The 23,478-nt window shown below is 34.1% G+C and overlaps 2 protein-coding genes and 1 long non-coding RNA gene across 6 annotated transcripts; 1 reads left to right on the top strand and 2 right to left on the bottom strand.

The window, feature by feature from the left end:
* Window positions 1–5,308: 5,308 nt before the first annotated feature.
* On the bottom strand, window positions 5,309–6,304 carry LOC144553490 (uncharacterized). Its single transcript, XR_013511381.1, has 2 exons — window positions 5,816–6,304; window positions 5,309–5,783 (listed from the first exon to the last, which is right to left on the bottom strand). It is a non-coding gene; the product is annotated as an uncharacterized LOC144553490 (long non-coding RNA).
* Window positions 6,305–12,111: 5,807 nt separating this feature from the next.
* On the bottom strand, window positions 12,112–13,699 carry LOC144553489 (S-adenosylmethionine decarboxylase proenzyme-like). The gene has a single exon (XM_078301670.1). The coding sequence runs from the start codon at window positions 13,541–13,543 to the stop codon at window positions 12,380–12,382; it is 1,164 nt and encodes a 387-aa protein (XP_078157796.1). The 5' UTR covers window positions 13,544–13,699; the 3' UTR covers window positions 12,112–12,379.
* A 5,514-nt stretch (window positions 13,700–19,213) lies between these two features.
* ATG18B (autophagy 18 B-like protein) lies at window positions 19,214–22,050 on the top strand. 4 transcript variants are annotated; one of them, XM_078301667.1, is made up of 11 exons: window positions 19,214–19,369; window positions 19,548–19,621; window positions 19,946–20,019; window positions 20,131–20,240; window positions 20,346–20,437; window positions 20,518–20,630; window positions 20,709–20,828; window positions 20,914–21,059; window positions 21,178–21,282; window positions 21,366–21,425; window positions 21,540–22,050. In XM_078301667.1, exons 1-11 carry the CDS (start codon window positions 19,311–19,313, stop codon window positions 21,670–21,672), a joined length of 1,086 nt encoding a protein of 361 aa, XP_078157793.1. In that variant the 5' UTR covers window positions 19,214–19,310; the 3' UTR covers window positions 21,673–22,050. The 4 variants fall into 4 exon arrangements, with proteins under 4 accessions (XP_078157793.1, XP_078157792.1, XP_078157794.1 ...); XM_078301666.1 differs by having other exon boundaries at window positions 21,175–21,282; XM_078301668.1 differs by lacking the exon at window positions 19,946–20,019 and having other exon boundaries at window positions 21,175–21,282.
* Window positions 22,051–23,478: the final 1,428 nt, after the last annotated feature.

Genomic DNA, 23,478 nt, shown 5'->3' with positions numbered 1-23,478 from the left:
GAATCAATTTTACATTATACATCGCATTTTATCGTAAACTATATAAAATATCATGTATAAATACATAAATTTTTAAAAATAAATGCAGTCAATTGACTCCATTCACTCCATGTAGGTCCACTGTTAATTCCAAACAAAATTCAATACCCAAACTAGGTACAGTACCGTACCGAGTACATGGTTCTCTCTGGTGATCTACCTAGTCAGGAAATAATTCTACTGCGATTTCAAAGAATCGCAGGATTCCACATCCATATCTTCATCTGTTTTGAGATATGTGCAGAGAAAAGAACTACTTTTGAGATTCGTATATTATAAAACATGAATAGTAGAATCTGAAATCGTAGTAGATTTACTTCCAGCTAGTCAAGTGATAGAGCTAGCGGAATCCAAAATCTCTTTGCCTTGATATCATATTAAACTGTATGAATGTTGACAAGAAATTATAGTGTTTAGGTTTATTCGGTTTGAATTACTTGTATGAATGTTTTTAGTTAGCAGTATAAATTTTAGGAGGAATTACACATATTTTCTTAAAAAAATTTAAAATTACATATTTTTCTCCTCTAAAATTCATAATTTCATAAAAACTAGCATTTGATATAGTGGTAAAAGCAAATGGTATTCATATAGGAGGTCATGAGTTCGAAATCAAGATAAAAGAGATCATTTATTGGTAATAACAATGGTATTAAATAGTTTGATGACTTGACCTTCAATTTTTACTCAAAAAAAAAAAAACAGAATTCATAATATCACAATTATCTTTTAGAAACTCACAAATTTGATGTTTTTGAGGGGTATACTGAAATTTCCCAAAAAGTTTGTGTGCTTGTGGACTCGGGGAATTTGGCAAATATTTAAATTCAAAACTAAGTTATGCTACTTGTGCCAATGCAATGAATGCCTTAACATAACCACAACAAGCTCTATAGGTAAAATTTGCACATCAGTAAGAAACAATGAAATGATTAATACAAGCAGGGGTTCACTACGGTTACTTTTGGTTGGGTTGAGAATAGAGCTTTAGCTCTACTATTCTCAAAATGCGAGAAGAGTGCTATTCTGACCCATCCAAACATACTCAGGAACAGCGAGAATAGCACTGTTCTCGCTATTCCTACAAAAACATGGAATAGCAAACTGCTCTCTCAAATGTTCAATCGCTGTTCTCGCTATTCTAAATGTTCAATCCAAACAACATTCTGAATAGCTTTGAGTTAGCGCTATTCTTAAATAGTAGCTATTCTAACTATTCTTAACCTACTATTCTCAACAGTAGTTATTCTAGCTATTCTCTAGTGCATCCAAACATACCTACAGACACGCATGAGATTTTTTTTAATTTGTAGTGTCTGGTTTTAACTGTTCAGTTTGTATTAAGAATCGTACGCATTTAATTTGTATGAATTTAAAAAAAATTATGTAACTTTTAATATACATTGAACGATTTCGATAGAACATTGAATCGAATTTGATTTAATATTCATCAAACACTTGATTCCGGTTCTTTTAGTTCGTTGACTTATGACATGATCCTTCAAACGAAAACACGTCATTGCATCCTACTTACTATTAACCACTGAATGCTTTGTGTTGATTGTTTTCTGATGTGTGCAATTAAGGTAAATAGACAGTTTACTATTTTGTGTCATGTTAAAATCACAGAGGTCTTTCAGCAGTGCGAACAGTGGCGCGAAAAAGAGCAAAAAGAAAAAGAAAAAAAAAAAGCAAAATCATGGCAATTCCTTTGATAATTTGATTATTGAACTGAATCTCACCAATGTAGCTTGTGAAATAGTCAATCTCGCGACACAAGGTCTTAGTGTGATGGATATTGGATTGAAGTAACGGCTCCGTCGCGAGTAGGGGCGGATCCAGAATTTCAGTCAGGGGTAGGCACAAAATGCACACATTTTCAAATTTGAAATTTATACATAAAGAAATAGTTATCTATACGAAACAAGCATAAAAAATAGACACAATTATTTATCTTTAGTTTTAAAAACATGACATGATTATTTATGTTGAAATTTATTTAAAATTCATAATTTAAAATAAGTTTTATATTTTTTTTTCTCTTAAACACACAAGATATTACAGACATGGTTATGGTTTGTAGAAGCTTGTTTTGAACTAAAAAAATAGAAAAAATTGATAAAAAAAATAATTTGTCAAAAATAATGTTAAGACAAATTATTACACTCAACAAATTGGTCTATTTTCTGAGGTAGTGCCCTGTGGTTGTTCCCTTGTACTAATTGATTGTCTCGAATTTTTTGAAAAAAGTATGTTTTGTTTTAGAAAAATAAGAAATGTTTTATATAATTTTAATTAATAATACAAAGGACAAGACTCAAATATTTACTAATATAAATAATATAGAATTAAAAGTAAACTACAATATTTTATATTGAATGAATAAAAACTAATTCCAATGCCTCTAGATTGTTGAGCCATAAGGACTTGCGCCCCAGATCAAAATTGAAACACAACACTTAAAATAAACACTAAATTAGATAAGGCCCAATATAAAAATCAAAAGCTGGCCCATTAAATTAAATTGTAAATGTTGGTCCCACATGTCATATTCTTCTCTTTCCTTTTGTCTTCTTTCTTTTTATGAACAAACAACGTATTCTTCTTCATTTTCCCCTAAATTCTTCTCTTTTCCCCTTGATTTTTCTCCATTCATGGTGCAAATCTCAACTGAATGATGTGAATTATTACAATACAATTAATAAATCCTAATTTACGCTCAATTCGGTTGCAAGTGTACAACCTTGTCGAGTAGTACTTAGGGATCGTCTCCACAGGGACAAGTTGGAATATTAAACCTAACCTAACAATTTAATTTAGTAAAAATAAAATAAGAAGGTTTTTGTTTGTTTAAAGGGTTGGTTTGATTGTGATTAAACTAATTTGCTTCGTTAAGCTCCAAACACTTGATTACCTGTAAAATAAACATAACTAGAGCAGTAACTTGAACTTTTGGACATTTCTAACCTAATTAAACCTAATTTAATCAAAACTTGGCTTAATTTACATAACAAACCCTAGGTTTCAATAGATACAATTTCAGCTTATCACTGGACCATGTTTCTTCTTTTCTTCTGGATTAGGGGTAGGCACTAACATTATTCAGGGGTAGGCACTAACATATAATGCTAGTATATCTTTAAAAAAATTCATAATCCAGGGGTAGGCAAGTGCCTACCCCTGGACCTCTTTGGATCCGCCCCTGGTCGCGAGTGTCTTCTCCTATTTGACAATGGAAGAGCAAGTGGTCTTTTGTCTGTGTACAATACCTTCTGTTTTTTATATGTTGTTTGTGTTGTTGTTCATTGTCGTTGTTGTTTGTTGTGCTTGATTTGTTTGTATTTTTTGGTATGTCTTGCTCTCCCTTCTACTTTTTCTCTTCTCTTCTCGCTCTATTAAACTTTTATGGCTCTAACCTTGGTGGCTCTCCCTTTGAGAGACAATTGTCCTGGTTCAGTTAATTAAGTTCCTGATGAATTTTGATTTAGTATCTTTTCGGCTGCACACTTTTTGAGCATTAACTGTCCTAACCGATTGATTTAGTTCTCAGTTCGGTTTGATTCAGTGCGTTCTCAGCCATGCACAAGGAAGGATTCGATACAGGGTAGTATGCCAGAAAGACCAAGACAAGTATGCACACAGTGAAAATAATTACTAAGCTTCTATCAACGCAATCAAACAAGAATAATCAAATTCGTATCCACATGATATACATACTCTATATGTGTGTTTTATTTGTTTATAACCGAATGTTTTTAAAAACACTCGTTATTTAATATTATATAACAGTCAATTCGTAACTCTTTTAAATCAATGCAATTGTTTACAGACTTTAAACAAAAAAAAAAATTACATAGAAGGATGTTAAAGGAAATATTGAACGCGAAGAAGTGATTCAATAAAAATCCGACCCAATAATTGGTGATTTGGTCATCCGGATGACTGCAGGGGTAGCATGGGAAAAACAATAGTGGTGGGGGGTGGGGTAACGTGTCGATAGTTCAAATGATAGCAGGGATAGCATGGGAATTCTATTTATTTTTTTGGGTTGGGGGTGTTTAAATTCGTATCCTCTGCATTAACTCGTCGTGCACTAATAGATCTAGACCGTCCATCTAAGACCCACACTAATATTAAAGATCTCCGTACGTCTTAGGTGGAATCGGATTGTCTCCGATCCTAATCAGACGGCCATCCTTCATTGAACTCAAAAGATTCTCTTTTGTGTTATTGCAGAGGATACGCGTTCGGGGGTGTTTTGGTGGTCGAGTCTGTTTCTCGCCAGGCTAGGCACATGGGAACACAGCTCCTTTATTTTCGCAACAATTAATAATAATAAATCCTTCTGTAGTTAATCCCAGACCTCCTTTTGATTTGTTTCCAAACTTGATGCTCGGTTTGCCAAAGCGCTCTTTTCCAAAAAAAAGTGCTGGTGCTAATTGAATTTGCTGCCACCGTGTCCCCAAATGACATTTATTAATATTAATTTTTAAGAAACAAAATTTCATAGGAGGGTTTAAATGTATTTACCATAGATATATTTCATGCATTCATTATAAATAATACAATACAAATTACTTGTAATAGCTTTATTCTGTCAACAATTTTCTTTTTTTTTTTTAAATTGAAATGCATTTATACTTTGTCACTTTCAGAAATAGCTAGTATGCTATTTAGGTAGGTTGGTCAATCCTACTTTTTAGGTTCCTAATTTTTTTGCAAGTCTCTATTTCTCATGTGTCAAGTGATTGGATGTACGGTTTGTTACACTGTTGGCGTCACAGTAATTCTCTACGCTGTACTGTAGCTCTGTAGGTTAATCGAGGAAATATTGATGGGAGATGACAAGTGGGGCCCACCACAAATTCTGTGTAAATACGACCATTACCGTCTGTAACGTCGTTTAGGTACGATTCTCTCCAGTTTCTGTTTGCCTAGTAATTGTTCGGTTGATGTTCGTAACTGTTTTAGAAAAATAAAAAAACTGCAGTATATCCTCTCCAGTTAATAGAACTGGAGATGATTTAGGATAAATTTTTCTTGGAAATGGGCCGAGTTCCCACTATTGATACGTAAAATCCGGGGGGGTACGTTTTTCGATAAAGAAAACTCAAAACCCGATTATACCCCTGGTCCTGTGTTTTAAATTCCTCGGTGCTCTGGCTCTATTCTTGGTAACCGAGGGTATTTTGGTCATTGTTGCCATAAAGTACTGTTGGATGCAGATCTTAATAGCTATTTCAGGTCGGAGACCAAATTCGTGCGGATTGGACAAAAGAGATACTAGAAAGAAATAAATAAAGAGAGGAGAAAAGGAGAGGTTGCTTCTCCATAGGTACCGATAGCGAGTTCACTGTACCAGCTGAGTGCAGTTGCATTTAATTTAGGTTAGGAGGAGGGAGTTGGAAAGAGTAAAGGAGAGAGAGAGGTGAAAAGATCGTTTGTTTCTTTCTTTCTTTATTGAAACCTCTGTTTTATTATTGTTCTTTGCATAACCAGGAGATGGTGAAAAGCTTGGCAACTGAAATGGGAGAGAAGAAAGCAGTTGCAAATCACAAACCCATAAAAATGCAACCCTTTATGGATCCGAGTCCGATACCAAGCTAAAGGAAAGGAAAAGTCTATAGAAGCCCACAAGAGAAGAAAAGGATCGCTTCCAAAAGAGGGAGAGAAGAGCAGAGTTAAAAGAGGTAACTTTAGTTACCATTTGCATCTCTCTCTCTCTCTCTTTTCTTGAGAGATCACTGAAATGGCTTTGGAAGAAGAGGAAGAAGACGAAGAAGAAGAAGAAGAAGAAGAAGGAGAGAAAAATAGGTGGGCCCTCTTGTCTTGAGATTCGTGTCATCTTGTGGAATGTAGTAGTGCGATATTGGCGTAATAGGCTCAATCATTTTTTTTTATATATGTTTGTCAATTTATTTTTTAGTTTCTGGATTTCAACTTTCAAATTCAATATTCTGTTTTTCCTAAGAAAAAAAAAGCTCAAAAAATGAAAAAAAAAATTGTCTCTATACTTTTGTTCCCTTTTATATTCTGTACATAAGCTTCCAAATCTGCAGTGCTAAGCCATGAGGGTGGTGGTTACAGGCTAGAATTTTTTTTTCTACGCCTTCTCTCTTTTCCAACATCCTCTTTGCTTTGCTTGGTTGTAGGTTGGATGGATTGTTAGCTTTTCTTAATTTTTTTATTTGTTTGTTTCTTATTGTTTGTCTGTTATCTGTTGTCTTGGCTCTCTTGGTTTTGTTTTGAAAGAAATGTATACCGCATAAATGAACCAGACCAAGAATTCAAGAGAGGAAGTATCTCTATTCCTATTCTTGGAAAAATGATTTGTGGTTCTTCATTTCACAGGGATTAAATTTGGATATTACGACATTAAAATGTAGTTGTTTGAAAATGAAACAAAACATTGTTTACAACGGCAAATCGGCAATCTCAAAAATAGAGCTATTGTTGTGTTTGCTTCTAGATGTTTATATTTTCTCTGATTTCTTAAATTCCCGTTAAAAAAATGTGCCTTTAAGATTGATACTTTGTATGTTATTAGCTTGTTGGGTTAGTCAATAATAGAATAAAGGTGGCTATGACCACAGCATGATACGCATCTGATTCTGATATTTGAGGTGATGAAATGATGGCATCAATACGGATTTAAAAGTTGAAAGAGAATCAAAAAAGAGAGGAAAGAGAGAAAGAAATAAGAGCAGGGGACCAGGTTCTGGTATGGACTGTATAACACTGGTTGTGTTTCTGGATGCCTGGTAAATTTTGCTTGCTCAATAGATAATAGGATTCTCTAACAGTTTTAAAATTTGTTGATTAAAAATCTTGCTCCTCTAAAATTTGGATTTGTCAAACATGCCCCTTTAAAAGTGAAAATCGACGGTAAAAATAATTTAACCGATAAAATTTTGGGTTCCTATTGCGGAACCGGATCATCTGCCTACATGAGAGCAGAGAGCAAGAAATTTTTCTGTTCTGCTCTTAAAGTCACGTCCGGATGGATTTTGATGGAGATGGTGAAGATGTGAGTCCGGATGGATTTTGATGGAGATGGTGAAGATATGATAGACAAGCACACATCAAAACGTTGGTAGCTTAATCCCATTGTGATATTCGAGTTGTAATGCACTATGCTAATAAAGGAAAGGTTCTTATCAGATAATTAAAAAGGTCACTTTGATTTTCAAACTTTCAAGATCTTCTTTTGAACAGTATCATACTTTGTTGACATATTATTGGAACTAGTTCGAAACTCTGGTACGCGCCTTATGATGCGTATTTCGCGGTACTCCCTGATCGGGTTTTGCAGAAGCACAAGTTTTGGGTCGTGTTGCGGCACAATTTGGATTATGTTACATCATACCTCTGTGTAGTGTTGCTCTCATCATTAGACATATATAGCTCCTCAGTTTGATAGAATCGCTCACTCTTTACTCAGTGTGTCAAAACCCAAAATGGACTTATCACCATTAGCCCCGTCAGTTGATCACCGAGACACGACCCTATATATGACCCGACATGTTTGATTAAGTGTCAACGGTTGCAACAACTATGTATCCAGAGCTCATCAAAAGGTTAAATTGAACAGTCTGTTGTTTTAAGTTGAGCATGTAAGCAAGTGTGGGATGAAGGCGTTGTGTCGACTGTGCACACGAGCTAGACTGTATACTACCAGATGCCTGGCCAATGTTGATGCTGTCTCAGAGGATGATGATGTTGAGTTTTGAGTGCAACCACGGCCTGAGAAGAGCCGGCTACATCACAGGATTTGCCCAATTTGATAGCACTATTCTCTTATGAAAAATAAAAAAGAATGTACTATTGTTGGTGTATTTTTTTCTTTTTATCAAACTATACCACTATTTCACTTTCTCATCCTACAACTTCTATATAGTGTTATTTGAATAACATTATTTCAATACTCTTCTAATTGTCACATTCTTTTATGTAATGATATCTTAATTTCAAAATTTTCTGCATTGAAAAAATTCACCATATTGTAAAACCCAGTGTTGTAAATAACGCATGCGGTCGTCGGATGGACAGGGTATCGCCAAGCAATTAATCGGTATGCGGCCAATTAATTGGAATTATGCAGACAATTTAACGTTTTTATTAAATTTATTAAAAAAAATTATTTAACTCATTAAATTTAATTTAACTTAATTTTATTATTATAACATGACACTACACTTATTTTTTCTAACGCATAAGCACTTCACATGTGTCAGTAACACATTTATTTAATAAAAAAATAAATTCAAGAGTTAAACTTTTTTCAAATACCAATAACATATTATGTGAAACAAAAGAAACATTCCAACATAAAATCACTAAATTTAGTTTATAATAACAACTTAGTTTCATAAATTAATATGTCGTACTAATTGAAAAAAATTACATCAGTAATTAGTAAGAAAAATATATGATAAATAAATAGAAGAAGAATTAATCAATTTTAAAGTAAGTAAGAAGAAAAAACATTTATAAAAATATTGAATGTACGTCCAAGCACAAACAAAACTGCAATACATGATTTATAAAAGTTATTATCTCACACTATCACGTAAAAAAAAGTCAATTTAAAAAAAAATTGCTGAAAAAAATTGGAATAAACAGGAATAATCAGCCGATTAATCGGTAAAACGGCCAATTAATCGGGAAAAATGGCCGATTAAACGTTTTTCATCGCAAATATGCCTCCGTTAAGAGTATGTGTGATAGTTTGGCCACCGTCACCCATTAATCGGCCGTCACGGGCGTTTTTAACAACATTAAAACCTTCGATGTTATGTATCTATGATGTGTCTGGTATATAACAGTAGGAACAGATAATAAGATCAGAAATCAGCAAAAGTTGGAAAAGCATCACTTTTGTTTCGTAGGGAATTTCTTGAAACTTTTGTTGGAAAAGTGATCGAATGAGGGTTAACTTTTCTAATATTTCTTTACAGACTTAACATTTTTTTTTGCCAATTATCCTCGTTCTGGCCTTCTGGGCATTGGACCGAATTATCGGCATCAAGATTTGCACAAACAACTTCAAAATACATAGAGATCAAATGCGTACGAATCTTAATGTAGATCAAATGATTTTGACCGGATATTTACTTTTGGGCATCATTTATTTGATTGGTTAAAGAATTTTGAAATTTGATATTAAAATCCTGATCCATTTAAGCTGTTCTCCAAATTTACCGATATATTTTATATTTTTTATAGATACATCATATCTTCATTCTTAAAAAAAAAATCTGAAACTCACATATAAGCTAAAATTAAAATAACTAGATATAATCTATATCACTCTTTACGTGCATATAAAAAATTGGAACTTTTCGATTTTGTTCTGATTTGGATCAAGATATTTGTAAAATTTACTAGTTGTTTAGTTTTCTGTGTTATAGGTCTTACAAAATATATCCTAAGTTGCATTTTTTATAAGCAATATAGTTAATTTTTAATTGTATTTTTTGTTAGTGACTTTGAAAAAATTACATTTTATCACATCCACAATTATAAAATGTAAGCTGACCTAACATTTTAGTCAAATTATTATTTTAACAAAATTTCTAAATTAATAATCGTCTAACATCCTTGCAATTAAAATTATAATTATTACATCAATATTTACAATTGCTTTACAATTGGAATGAAGATGCTCTTATAAGAACTCGTCTCGTAAATTGAAATTATAATTATTACATCAAAATTAAGGCTAAGAGTAGTCAGCATTTGTTATGACTAATGACAAGATCAGAACACAAGAAAAAGAAAGTACAAAACAACCAAGCGTGAAATGCGGTTCTATTGATAGCTGTTTAAGACCTATTGCTTGAGCAATGTTTCCATTAAAGAGGCACTGTTGTTTGATATTACGTTTCATTACTACTTCTATGTTTGATACTATATTGCATTACTATTTGAAGGGGAAAAAAAAACAGAAAAATACACTGCATTGGAGCAACAGTGTTGTCTCAGTTGATAAAATACATGTAACAATAGAACAGGACAACACTGATAAATGTATCTGAAATATGAGAGTTATGAACAGTTAGCTATAGTGCTTTTCGGATTTCAAAAGCTATAACGCTATTAATCACTTTCCTTTCATAATGATTTTAAATAGTTAGCTATGATTGTGCTATAGCGTATTTTTCGGACCTTAAAAACTATAGCGCTATAATCGCTATTTAGAACCTTGGAAATATCCCATTACCTTATATTAGCAGGTTAGAACGTCCAATCATGTCTCACATTCTTATCTCTATTTTTAAAATTCAAATAGTCGATCGGACAACTTAATATGATCTTCATATTAAAATGTGCTTGGAGATCAAATTTTATAATTTTTTTGAAACTATTTTACATAATACAAATTATTATTTTTCAGAAGATTTTGGACCATTCAAAAGCTCTGACTTTGTACCAATCTAAAAGATAGTAAAGAAATTTAAAAAAAATATAAAATTTGGTGTCCAAGCACATTTTAATATGAAAATAATGTTGAACTGTTCAAATCGACTGTTTGAACTTTAAAAACAGAAATAAGAATGCGGGATATAATTAGAACACGAAAATAATGAGACATTTTAACCCTGCTCTTTGAAAAATTATGGTTCTGCATGTATAGTGCCCACCGCGCATAGATTTTACATCTAGTGAAGTAACTCAAAGATTGGGTTTTAAATTGGGACTATCCGATTCGAATATGAGATAATCTATCCGAAGTAGAGCACACACATTCTAGAGATGAATTCGAATCGCGAAGCAATCTCGAGCGACGGATTCGAATCAGACGGTCCCGAAGATTGGGTTACTTTAGGGGATCCGGACCCCCCTCACATATGCACTTCTGTACAAGCTGCAATTGCTGATACAACTGCACCAGACATGATTTTGATGGCCCTTGGATCTATTTACTGGTCTAATTGTCCACCATGCATTTGCTGCTATTACAGTCGTAGAGACTGTAGTGCATATATGCAAGCAGGTGATGCAGCAATTGAACACTTCGATCCACGCTTCCAGAGGGAGGGTCTCAATCACTTGTTTGTTCTTACCCAGCATGCTGTATTTTATGAATGGGCAAATCCAACTTGTTGTCTTATTTTTTATTTTTTTATTTTCATTGTAATTTTACCTCCTTCAATAGTGCTTTACTTACCATGGAGCTCAACTTGGTAGAAGGTCAAGTCCTTTTCTCTGAGTTGTCTGGTCCAATCAATTCATCTGTTGGTTTGGAAACACAGATGAATGTACGCCTCACGATATATATTCAAAAGGGCAGTATCTAAATAATAAATTTTTCTTTCGTGTTCATACAACGATTTAGATATACATAACCCAAGTAAAATTCCACCTCAATTTTCTGAAAATTTTATATATTACCCCGGAAAATAAACTAACAAACTGAAAGAAAAAATTCTGTTCTCTTTACTGGAAAACAGATAGTCGCCATAGGAAAAAAGGTATGTCTCTTACAAGTTCATATCTGTATTTTCTTCTTTACTAGAAAACAGATAGTTGCCATAGGAAAAAAAGTATCTCTTACAAGTTCATAACTGTATTTTCTTCTTTACTAGAAAACAGATAGTCGCCATAGGAAAAAAAGTATGTCTTTTATAAGTTCATATCTGTATTTTCTTCTAGAGCCAAAGCGACACTATACATGCACAGGTCCATTGTGAGTTATGACGCAATGAAAAAGAAAAAGAAAAGAATACGCACCGCTGCACTACAAAGGAAGTTTACACGGACGGTACATGTGCAAATCGCTTCACCACGATAATCGAACTTGGAAAAGCAGTAGCGCTCCTCCTCCATCTACCCAGTACCACAAATAACAGTAAAAGACCGAGAACCAAAGCAAGCAAATTTAGATATAAATTCTCTACTTCCATACCAGAACAAAGCAGCACTCTCAAGGCAGACGGATTTTGAAAGCAACATCACTGGAAGAAACCAATCAATCGAGAAAATTTCCACATCGCTCTTTTGTAATATACACCAATCGAAAGAGACCATTTCAATTAGAAAGAAGTTTTAAATAGTCAACTACGGAAGCAATTAGCATAATCCATATTTCATTATAACCAAGTACTCAACATACAAATAAATACACCAGTACTTATTTGAAAGATAAACTGCTCATTGTGGCAGACAGCAGCAAGCCACCTAGAGCACTTATTTACAACCAAAGCACACACCAATGTCACAAGGTGTAATACAATTATTCTCTCTCCTGGCTGCTATAACGCACCATATCATAATAGGTAGATTGACGGATTAATACAGAAAAAAAAAAAAAAAAAAACATGATTTAACTTCAACACCATCACCTTCCTCTCAGAATAAGTTCTCCATCTGTCTCTTCAATCTCCTCCTCCCACCTCAGGCCAGACTTTGCCTCAGCTTTGTCCATAAAACAAATCACAGACCTTGGCGACATTCCATTAGAAGTAACAGTAAAATTCTGGTACACCAACATGGCCCCACCAGGCAGAAGCTGCTCAACTGTAGTACTGCAATTGTACCCATCAACATGCAACTTCTTTCCCCAGGATTCAGCCTCTCCAATGGCACCGTGAATAGTAACGGCCACAGAAAACTCAGACGGGCCGAAGCATGCAAGAACCCGATTAATCAATTCACTGTAAGCCAAACAGCCAGGTTCAAACCCCATTGCTTCGTAGCTAGCATAGCTGAATCCCTCCTCTGGGGTCACATGAATGGTCGAGAGAGCGGGGCCGCAAATGCCATTCATCGAGTACCCACACGGGTCGAACTCGAAGTCGCAAATATTCATTTCGGGAATTATGTCAGCAATGCCAGAAACCTTAGTCATCTCCTTAGCAGTAGAAACGTGCCCATCAGCTGCAGTCTTGAAGAAGACAGCTGCTTTATCAGTATCCAGCCCCGTCATGCACATCTCCAGAGTAACCATTTGTTTCTCGGGCTTGTCAGTGGCATAGTACACGTGCCATTTCTGCTTGGGGTCAGAAGATTTCCCCAAGACATAGGCATTGCCTCCTGATTTAAGGCCCCCAAAGTAAGAGTTTAGTATGGTAACTTCCTCAGAAAAGCTACGATGTGGAGAGGGCTGTGCATCAGGAAAGATGAAAGTACCACGCGAGTACTTGGCAGACAGTACAGGGAGCTTCAGCTCAGCAGCAAGCTCGAGGATTCTTGGAATCGACAGGAGGAGCTTGGTAGTGCCGCAAGTTTTAATGACAAACTTGTAAGGGTACACAAAAAGGCTTGATTCAGAGAGGACATAAGAATCAAAATCTTCATTGGAGAGCTGAGAAACAACAGTGCACTTGGCCAAGTCGAGAATGGAGTCGATTTGGTCCCGGTTAAGAGCACGTAGGCCCAAGCCAGTAGGGTCCACAAAGACAGGTGCCTCAGCAAATGTTATTTCGAGGCGCTTCTCATAGCCCTCGAACCCGATAGCAGAGATCGGGTGCAGGTCCGGGGCATCAAAAGTCATGATTGCCATCGCAGATGGAGGAGAAGAGACAGAGAGGACAGAAACTCAGAGAGAGGTTTTGGTTGTTGAAGAAATCAGCTAGAAGAGAAATTATTCAAGGCTCAAATAAATTGGAATCCTAAACTAGACGTTTGTTTCACGATGCGGTACTCAGGATGGTTTCTTCGCGCACTGCAAAATAAAAGAATATTCCATGCATTAGTAAATACATAACCAAAACAAGCACAGCAATTCAGGTAGGATATTATTTCCCATGAAATATCAAACTCATTTCTAATCATCCTATATCAGATAGGTATACGATTTAATGCAATATCATACTCATCTCCAATCAACCTATATCAGACAGGTTACAAAATTAATCGTAAACTAGGTCAAGGTACTGAAGAAAATCTTATCTTAATTAAACTAAACAAGAAAAATGCAACATAAATGAATGAATTGATCAATTTGAGATGCACTTACGTTTGAGTATGCAGCAGACTGGAATTTCTTGATGCCACCAGCAGGTCGAACGTCTTCAATGCTGTACCCAAGAGGAGCTTCGTACTCTAAGGAACTACTACTGCTAGACTTCTTTTTACCACCCTTGGACTCCATTAACACATCAAACCTTATTCTGCGAAATAAAACGATGTCTCTCAAATTCAAGATCTTTTATATAGTGTAGCCAGAGCTACAAAAAAGAAGAAGAATATTTACAGAAAAAGGCTGGTACTTATGAAGCTAGGGAACTAGGATTGAAACAAGTTTAACAACACATCTAATCTATGCTGTGTGATAATTGGTTGCAAAGGAAATGCAATTTCTTGTCACCAACAAAGCTAGCCTTGGTTAGAATTTGAATTACAACAATTGCATCTTCTAGTAATCGTCATCTAATTCAAGCCAATCACTGCTCCATGTTACACAGATTTATCTATTTACTAAATTCCATTAAACAAAAACCTATTTTAGAGATCTGTTAAGAGATCTCAATTATCCCAAGCCCCAACGATGCAGCAGGGAACCGATAAATGAAAATTATCAAAAGAAAGGAACTTACAATCCTGATTGAAAAAACTTCGAAGCGAGAAGGAAGATCTCTCACGAAATCGAATAGATGAGAAGCGGCGATAATTCTCTCTTTTCCTTTCTTCAATTAATTCCTCTTTCTTTTCCGAGAAATTTTATACCGAGTTGTGAATTTTTGATGCTGGGCTGCGGAGGCGAATTTATAGAGAGATGTGCCATCCCAATTGAATAACTTGATTCGGATCCTCTCCTATGTTCCTGGATTTCATTGGAAAGTCTTATGTAAATCAAAGATGTTAATTTTAGATTGAACGGTTGAGATAAAGCCTCCTAATCATACTGTGAGAGGATCAAGCTTCGTATTAACCATCAGATCTGAAATTAACAGTTTCAGATCCTGAAAAAATTCTCTGATGATTTATACGATTGGAGAGGAACCAATCGAAATAACGTCAGCCCTAGGTCAATAGCGGACAGCTGTCTGGCAGTTTCGTGGCCCCAACGAAATGGAAAATGTCGCGGCGCCCCCCCCACAGTACTACACGTGGCAGAATGTGGACTCTCCATTGCGAACAATTGGTAAATTTGGACTAAAGTCCTTGGAGATTTATAAAATTTGTCGAATATAAAATGCTTTTAAATATGCGAAATATTGCATCGTTCTCTATATACTATTATTATCTAAGGCCATATCTAGTACTTTCCAATTTTTAGAATAATTGAGAGATCTTTCAAAAGAATTTTTCTTCCACTGTGTTCTTAAGCATTTGGTATTTATTTTAAAGGAGAAAATTTTAATCTTCAAAGAAACTTAATAAAAATTAATATTAATTTTTTTCGGTGATAATTTTGATACTGTAATAACAAAAGCAACTATATAATAGAAATATTTTTTTATAATAAACACCGCCCATACTAACAACAACAGCAGCAACAACAATACTAATAAGAGGAGGTTCAAATGCACCCAAATTTTTGTGCACCCAAATGCACTCTATCTTTCAAATCATTTTTCTCCGTTTTCAAAGTCCGAATAGTCAATCTGAACCGTTAGATGCGATCTATATATTAAGATGTGCTTGGAGACCAAATTTTATATTTTTTGGAATTTTTTTACTATTTATTAAACCACTTTTAAAATTTCTGATCCAATGGTCTAGAAAATGTAAAATCAGCGATTTTCAAAGTGGCTTAATAAATAGTGAAAAAATTCCAAAAAATGTAAAATTTGGTCTCCAAGCACATCTTAATATATAGATCGCATCTAACGGTTTGGATTGACTATCCGGACTTTGAAAACAGAGAAAAATGATTTGAAAGATAGGGTGCATTTGAGTGCACAAAAATTTGAGTGCATTTGAACCCTCCTCTACTAATAATTAGAGTATATTTTCACAATATATCATTTTACTATTCCAGTTAATATTTTGTCCAGCATCATTAAACTGAGAATTAAAATATAACACTTACTACTATTTTACTATTATACAAATAATATTATTCTAACGCTTATTTTATTTTGTCAATTGGATGCATGAGTATTTTTTTTTTTTTTTAGGATAAGCCCATAAGTAAATTCAACATACCTCCCTTTTCCAAGGGGAGGAAAGAAAACTATCAATTAACGTGCGAAGATAAAAACAAAATATTGGATATGATATTGATATGCATATTAATTTAAGTTGAGCATATCTACTCGAAGCGTGTGGAGGAACAAAAGAAAGATACGGTTAGATAAGATGGATTGATCATGGACCAAGCGTACAAAGGGAATGGGGAACTTAGCGTCCTTTCTTTAGCCAATAAAAAAAGGCAAAAAAGATGCCTTCCAGACCTCCATTTCCACGTAGGATGTGTGAAGACTTCTCTAAAAGCTTCTAAAACCACAAAATAAAATAAAAAATTTGTTTTGTGGCTGATCCTTTTCTTAGTCCGCTTGTATACATTATTCATCCTAATTAATTTTAAATAAATATGAAATAGTTTTTTTTTATTGCTTGACGAATGTAATTAATTCTAAAATCTATCAAAGATTATAACTAATAAATGTTTACAAGTCAAAAAAGTTATAAAATTTCAAATTAATTTAGTATAAATTGAAACGATAAAAAAATAATGAAAAATAAATATATTAAAATTAACTTTGCAATTTTTTATTTTTAACCATTCTACTTTATACGAAATTAATTCTAAATTTTACAACACATACATGTGAACACATTATTCATTATTCGCATAGTAGATTGATTTTATCAGTTTGAATTCATCATTTAATATCAATACGATAGATTTAGAATTAAGTTTATCTAAAATTTGACGAACTTAAAAAGCTTCTCAATTCAACTAGTTGAAAAACAGAAAAAGACAAAAATGCATGCATGAATATGTAAGAGACCAACCGTCCAATTCAATTGGAATACGATACTTGTTTGATAACAACACAATTTCCATGTGTGAAGAATAGTATCGCCAATCAGTGTGCATGTTGAGCATCAAATGGACGTCTCCATTTAAGAATAAACTGGACAGAGTGACGTTCTTCTCCAACAACTCATACAGACAGGTTATGGTTAATTTGATTCTGTCGGGACAGCGCACAAGGCCTCGCTGATTCTCAGCCTCTCATTTTGTTAACTCTAGTCAATTTTTGGAATCACGGTTAGAGAGGACTAGTTAGCTTAGATTAAAATACTGGAGATATCCATTCTAACTGTGCACTGGAGAGAGATTATAACAGAATGCCCAACCAAGATTGTTACAACTGTAGTTAGATTTTTCTGTTGTTCTTACCCAAGATTAGCAAGAGCATCTACATCCGTGAAACTCTTGGAGTTTTTAAATAACTGTTAACTAATTTTTAGAAATTTTATTTTTGAAAGTTTATAAATCCCCACATCCCTGAAACTAAAATTAAAGTTTCTTAATTGTCACATCAACAAATAAATTACAGGAGAAAAGAATTTCAGCGAATTATTTGGCCACGTCAGAGTTTATAAATGGTTTCTTATTAAGAAACTTTATAGCAAAGTTGCTAAATAAGAAACCCATTTGCATCCCTGAAACTGGTTTAGAAACTGCCACATCAGATTAGAAACTCCAAGAATTTCAGGAATGTAGATGCTCTAAGTCTTAATATAGAGTATGGCTAATATAACATCAATGTCATTTCAATCTATATAACACCAATTCTAAAACCTATCAAATCGAGTTCAAATTGTGAATCCAAACCGTTCAAACCAATTTACTTTATGAGTGATGCACTTACATGAAAACTTTTTATATTTTTAAGTTATTTTAGTATCAAATCAAGCGGCAAAAAAATTGAAAAATGAATGTATTAAAATTAACTTAAAAACTCAAACATTTGACCACTTGACTTGATATCAAATAAACTCAAAAACTTATAAATTTTACATGTAAACGTACAATTAATGAAGTACATCGGTTTGAACGGTTTGGATTCACCATTTAAACTCGATTTGATAGATTTTAGAGTTAGTGTTATATAGACTGAAATGACACTGATGTTATATTAGTCATACTCCTTAATATAGGCTATATAAAGCAGTGTAAACTCTATTTTAGATGTACAATTCCGAGATTCAATACAATATAAAAAAAAATATTCTTTTCTTTATCTCTGTTTTTAGATTACAAGAAATTAAATATAATGAATGTTGTCGACCACTCTTTAAGAATGAATCAAATGCCCCCCTTTTTTATATATATTCCGCATAGGGATTAGCCAGAGAACCCATAATATTTATTCCATAGCCATAGGTTAAGACTTATAACCGGTACAAGTGGCAGTAAAAGTGCAAAACATCTCAGAATAGATACAGTGCTACCAGTACCAGGAAGTTGGCGCTAATACCAACTATCAATGGTGCTATGTTAAATTTTGAGTTTAGATCCGGACCCTTCAAATCTGTTTTGGCACGAATATTAAAGGGGGTTCGTGCATTCCATCTTGGACCGGATTGACCAGGATTCTAATTGAACGGTTCGGATCGAAATAATTCATAGGATCCTGACTCAAGCACTGGACAGATATACCTCTGACAGTACTTCCAACCAATCTCAGAAATGAAAGATCATGTCAAAACTTCAACAGAATCCAATTCAGACATGGACAGCACACACAATCAGAGAGACAATAGCTTGGTACTTGACACATCACCCATATGCATTTCTGCTATAGTCTTGTTTGAAACAGTCTCTTCTGAGTTCTGGCATCCTTGAGGTTCTTCCATCAGTTTAATTTATCCTCTCAATATCTCACTAAAGACATACACTTTCTGACACAGTTTCGCTAAAGACAGGTTTAATTATCACTATTCACTGCGTGTTTGTCAGATTGAGGCTTTTAAGGGCTTCACAGTGATACACAAATTTATCATGAGAAATACACAAATTTCAAAATTGCAGTACCACTTTTCTTCAACTAGGAAAAAGCCTCTAAATAGCCCACCATTTTATATTATAATGTGATCAAATAAAATTACAGCACAGAAAAGAACAAGCCCAAATTATTAAAGCCCAAAATTAGAATAAAATAGGCTAGAATTCTCTAAGTAAACGCAACCAGGGTGAAGGCCCAAATTCAAGAATTTAAAGCCTAGCTCAAATAAATGGAGCCCTTATATCATGGCCCAGAAACCTTATTTGGGCTTATTTTGTGATTCCGATATTTACAAGGGGCACGCTTGATGTTTCCTCTTTCCTTTTCCGTCCGAGAGGATTTGCTCTCTTCATCTCTCTCATGGCGACTAGTTCTTCGGCATCTCAAATCCTGTGTGCATCGTTTAACCAAGACAACAGGTCTCTCTCTTTTTTTAGGTTTCTTTTCCCTCGGCTTGCGGGTTTCGTTGTCTAATTTGATTGTTGCTTTTCGCTCTTCGGAGATGAGGAATTGATGTTTGACTGATAACATATGCAGATAGTAAATTCTACTATTGAGTCTAAATTTTTTTATTATTTTTTCTCAATTTTCTATCAGCTTCTTTGCTATTGGGACAAGGGATGGGTTTAAGATATTCGAAGCAAGGAATGGAAGGCTATGTTATGAGAAAAGTAAGTAGTCAGAACTTATTTTCCAATTTTAATGGAGTTTGGTGGACTTTTCTTACAAGAGGAATCTCATATTTATGCTGGGGGTATAGTTTGAAAGAACTAAAATATATTAACTAATTTCCTTTACTCCATAAAATTAAGCCAATTGTTGTTTGTAATATTAAGCAGACCACAGTAGAGATGTATCATTTCAAATATGCTCACGGAAATTAAAGTTTTTTTGTTCACTGATTGAATGTATGTATAATGGTTAACTTTATGTAATCGATTTTGTTTAGCTTGATTTTGGCACTGAGAATTAAAAACTAACTTTCTTCTGACCAGCTCTTGGTGCTTTTAGCATTGTTGAAATGCTGTTCAGTTCAAGTCTGCTAGCAATAGTCGGAGCAGGTGAACAGGTAGATAGATTATCTGATACGAAAACCTTACTCGCTTTCTGATGTGTTACTGCATATTATAATACATTCTAGGGGCATGATGCAATATTATATTTTTTTTTTTCTTGAAAGCCATCATTATCACCTCGCCGGCTATGCTTATTTAACACCGCAACTGGAGCTAATCTAAGAGAGCTTAGCTTTCTTACATCCATCGTGGCTGTTCGTTTTAATCGAAAAAGGTATATTTCTAAAAGATTACCACTAGGTACCATCCTGGTACCAGAACTTACCTACTGGTACAGATATTTTTAGTTTTACTCCAACTGAGCTCACATATCATGCAGGCTTGTTGTCTTGTTGCAGGATAAGGCCTTTATCTATGACCTGAATATTATGGCTATCTTAGATGAATTTGAAACAGTACCAAATGGAAAAGGTGATCTTTTTTTACTTGTGTCAGTTTGCATTTATTGAACTTCATATGTCATGATTTGATTTATGTTTCATGTTTTCCAGGATTATGTGCATTTGCCCCTAATTCAGAGGGCTGCTACGTGGCTATTCCTGCTAGCATTACCAGGGGCTCTGTTCTAGTTTATGATACATTACAGCTTCAATCATACTGCCAGGTTGGATAACATGCTTTCTTTTGTTATATTTATTTTTGAGTTCTTGCGAAATGGATTTAATAAGAAATATTTTAACAGATAGATGCTCATTGCTCACCACTGGCTGCCCTTGTTTTTTCATCTACTGGAATGTACCTTGCAACTGCCTCAGAGAAAGGAACTATAATAAGAGTTCATCTAGTTTCACAAGCAACCAAGGTATCCACATATTCTTCTTTTGACAAGATATTCATGGCTAACTTGTTTTACCTTAATATTAGTATATTTTGTTGTGCTCTTGCAGTCCTATAACTTCAGGAGAGGAACATATTCATCAACTATATACTCTCTTGCATTTGCACCGTCTTTAGATATACCTGATATTCTAACGGCAACTAGCTCATCAGGTTCTTTACATATATTTCTTGTGGAGGCCGTCATAAATGGAAGGTGAATATAATTTAATATTATCATCAGATATATATATATATATATCTTGACAGTGAACTTTTTTATGTTTATAATTCTTATATTATTCTTGATTTGTGAGTGTTTGTTATTTCAGTAGGCATAATAAGTTACTAGGTTCTGTGATTCCTGAGTCAATAAATGACGCTTTTGACCCTGCCAATCATCATGTTGTACACAATATTGTTCCTGCTGGAGTAAAGAGGTGCATTTTATTTCATTGGAATTTATCTTTCATTGGTGTTATCCATTTTTTTTCGTAAGTTCTAATGAAGATACTTCCTACAGCTATGTAGCAGTTAACACAATTGAGAACTTGCCAAATACCTCTCCAAATTTAGCTTTCAGGTGAGACTGTTATTTTTCAAATTGTAATTGTATTTTGTAATTTTCATTTGTAGTTGGATCATTTCCGTTTCTATTGATAAAAATTAATCAATCACTTTCTTCGTAACTTGACAGGGCAAGCATATACGTTGTAACTCGAAACGGTTATTTTCGTGAGTATTCAGTACAATTTTTCAAGTTAAGTGGATCTACATGGAGCCTGGAACGGGAATTCAACTTGCTTGATGCAACTGCTGTTTCTTGTTAATCTAGTTGTAGCATGAATTAATTATTCTTTCTTTTAGGAAAGAAGCTTGTATTAATTTAGCAGGGTCAATATTGTACAGGCACATTTTTAGGAGTATGCATCCTCTGAGGTAACAGAATATGTGAGTTTACATTCGGACTGTCCAATCAAAATCCAGGCCAATCCGGCCCGAGGTGGAATACACGGGCCTCTTTAATAATTGTCCGAAAGCAGATCGGACGGTTCGGATCTAAACTCAAAAGTGTCTGTTACCTCGGGTGATATGAATACCATTTTTACTATTGTACATAAGAGAGAAAATTACTGATTCCTAAAGCTCTACTTGTAAGCAATTGTAATTGTTACCAATGAATATAAGAGAAGCATGTTCCCAACGAATATAAGACAATTACTATTCCTTAAAAAGCTGTACAGTATGATCTCCTTCTGCTGGAGGAGGAAAGAAGCTCAGACACAACTCAAGCTTTGGACCTCTTGGTGCAGGGTTCTGGGGATGGCAACCCTCCCATATCCAATGTTTGGCGCCGAGAAAGATGATGAAGACTTGTTAGATTTGTAATACTTAATTTTATGCATGTTATGATGTTTTTGTGTTTTCTTAGAATTGTTGCCTTCTTGTGTTGTGAGCATGATAGGATGTTTTGGTTTTTTCTATTGTTTCTGCTTATGTTTTGAACAGCTGTAAAGACTTAACTTATTTGAATTTGGTACCAATTTTAGGTACTAGGTCAAATATGTTATGATTTTTGATTTCAATGAAATTGGTGGTAAATATCATTATTTTTCAAAAAAAAATAAAAAATAAAAAGCTGTACAGTATGATCTCCACGCTCCAATTTTTAGGGGATCAATTGTAATAATAAAAGTTTCTATTACTATTTTCTTGGCTTTTGACAAAATCGTACCATTGGCTGGCATAGATCTGAATATAGTATGAAATTTTAAAATATTACGAATTTTTAAAATGTAGATTATATTGAGTGGTTTGAATTAGCTATTTGGAATTGCATATAGAATAGAAGCATCGGCTGTCTGGTACCGTGCATAGTTTCGGTACTATGCAATAACTACCTGATTTTATAACTTTTCATTTATAAGTACCCAGAATTTACAAAACTTTTTTATTTTTAAAATGACAAGGGCACAAGTGATGTTTCAGTCATACCCAAAATCCCAACTATAATACCACATTTTGATCATCGGAAGGAATTTGCAATAACTACCAATTAATTGAGGGTATTGGGATTTTTTTATAATTATAATTAAACATAAATTTTCAAATAGAAGCAGCATCCGTCGAAGCAATTTTACAAGAAAACAGCTCCACCGAACCAACGGTTCAGTGGAATCCTAGATAAAATTTTCTGTGGCAGGTAGTTTGACCAGGTGGAGAAATTATTTTCTTGTCTCCACCGAACCTTTGCTTCGGTAGAGTTTTTTTTTCTTTTTTTTTTTAAATTCAACCAACCTCCCTTGAAGAATTTTGCAATAACTCTTTTTATCGGAAGAATTTTGTTTAATTCTAATTTTAAAAAAGAATCGGGTATGGATGCTATTATTACAACCTCCCCTCGCAATTCTAAAAGATTGAGGATTCAGACTAGACTTATGGTGCCAAATTTATTGATGAACTACATAGAAGTCAAGATTTTGTCAAACGGTTATTAGCAATAGCATTGCCTCTTTTTTCATTAATATTATTTTAGATTGAGAGGAGGTAGGAGCATTTTAACAATAAGTTTCAAATTCCGTTAAACGATATTGGAAATGCATCATCAAATATAATATTGGAGTTCAATAAATAAA

This window comes from Carex rostrata, chromosome 4, assembly GCF_964058835.1.
Source record: "Carex rostrata chromosome 4, lpCarRost1.2, whole genome shotgun sequence".
In the NCBI taxonomy this organism is placed as follows: Eukaryota; Viridiplantae; Streptophyta; class Magnoliopsida; order Poales; family Cyperaceae; genus Carex; species Carex rostrata.
Note: the sequence above shows the minus strand (reverse complement) of the source record. Positions and strands in the feature narration are given on the sequence as shown.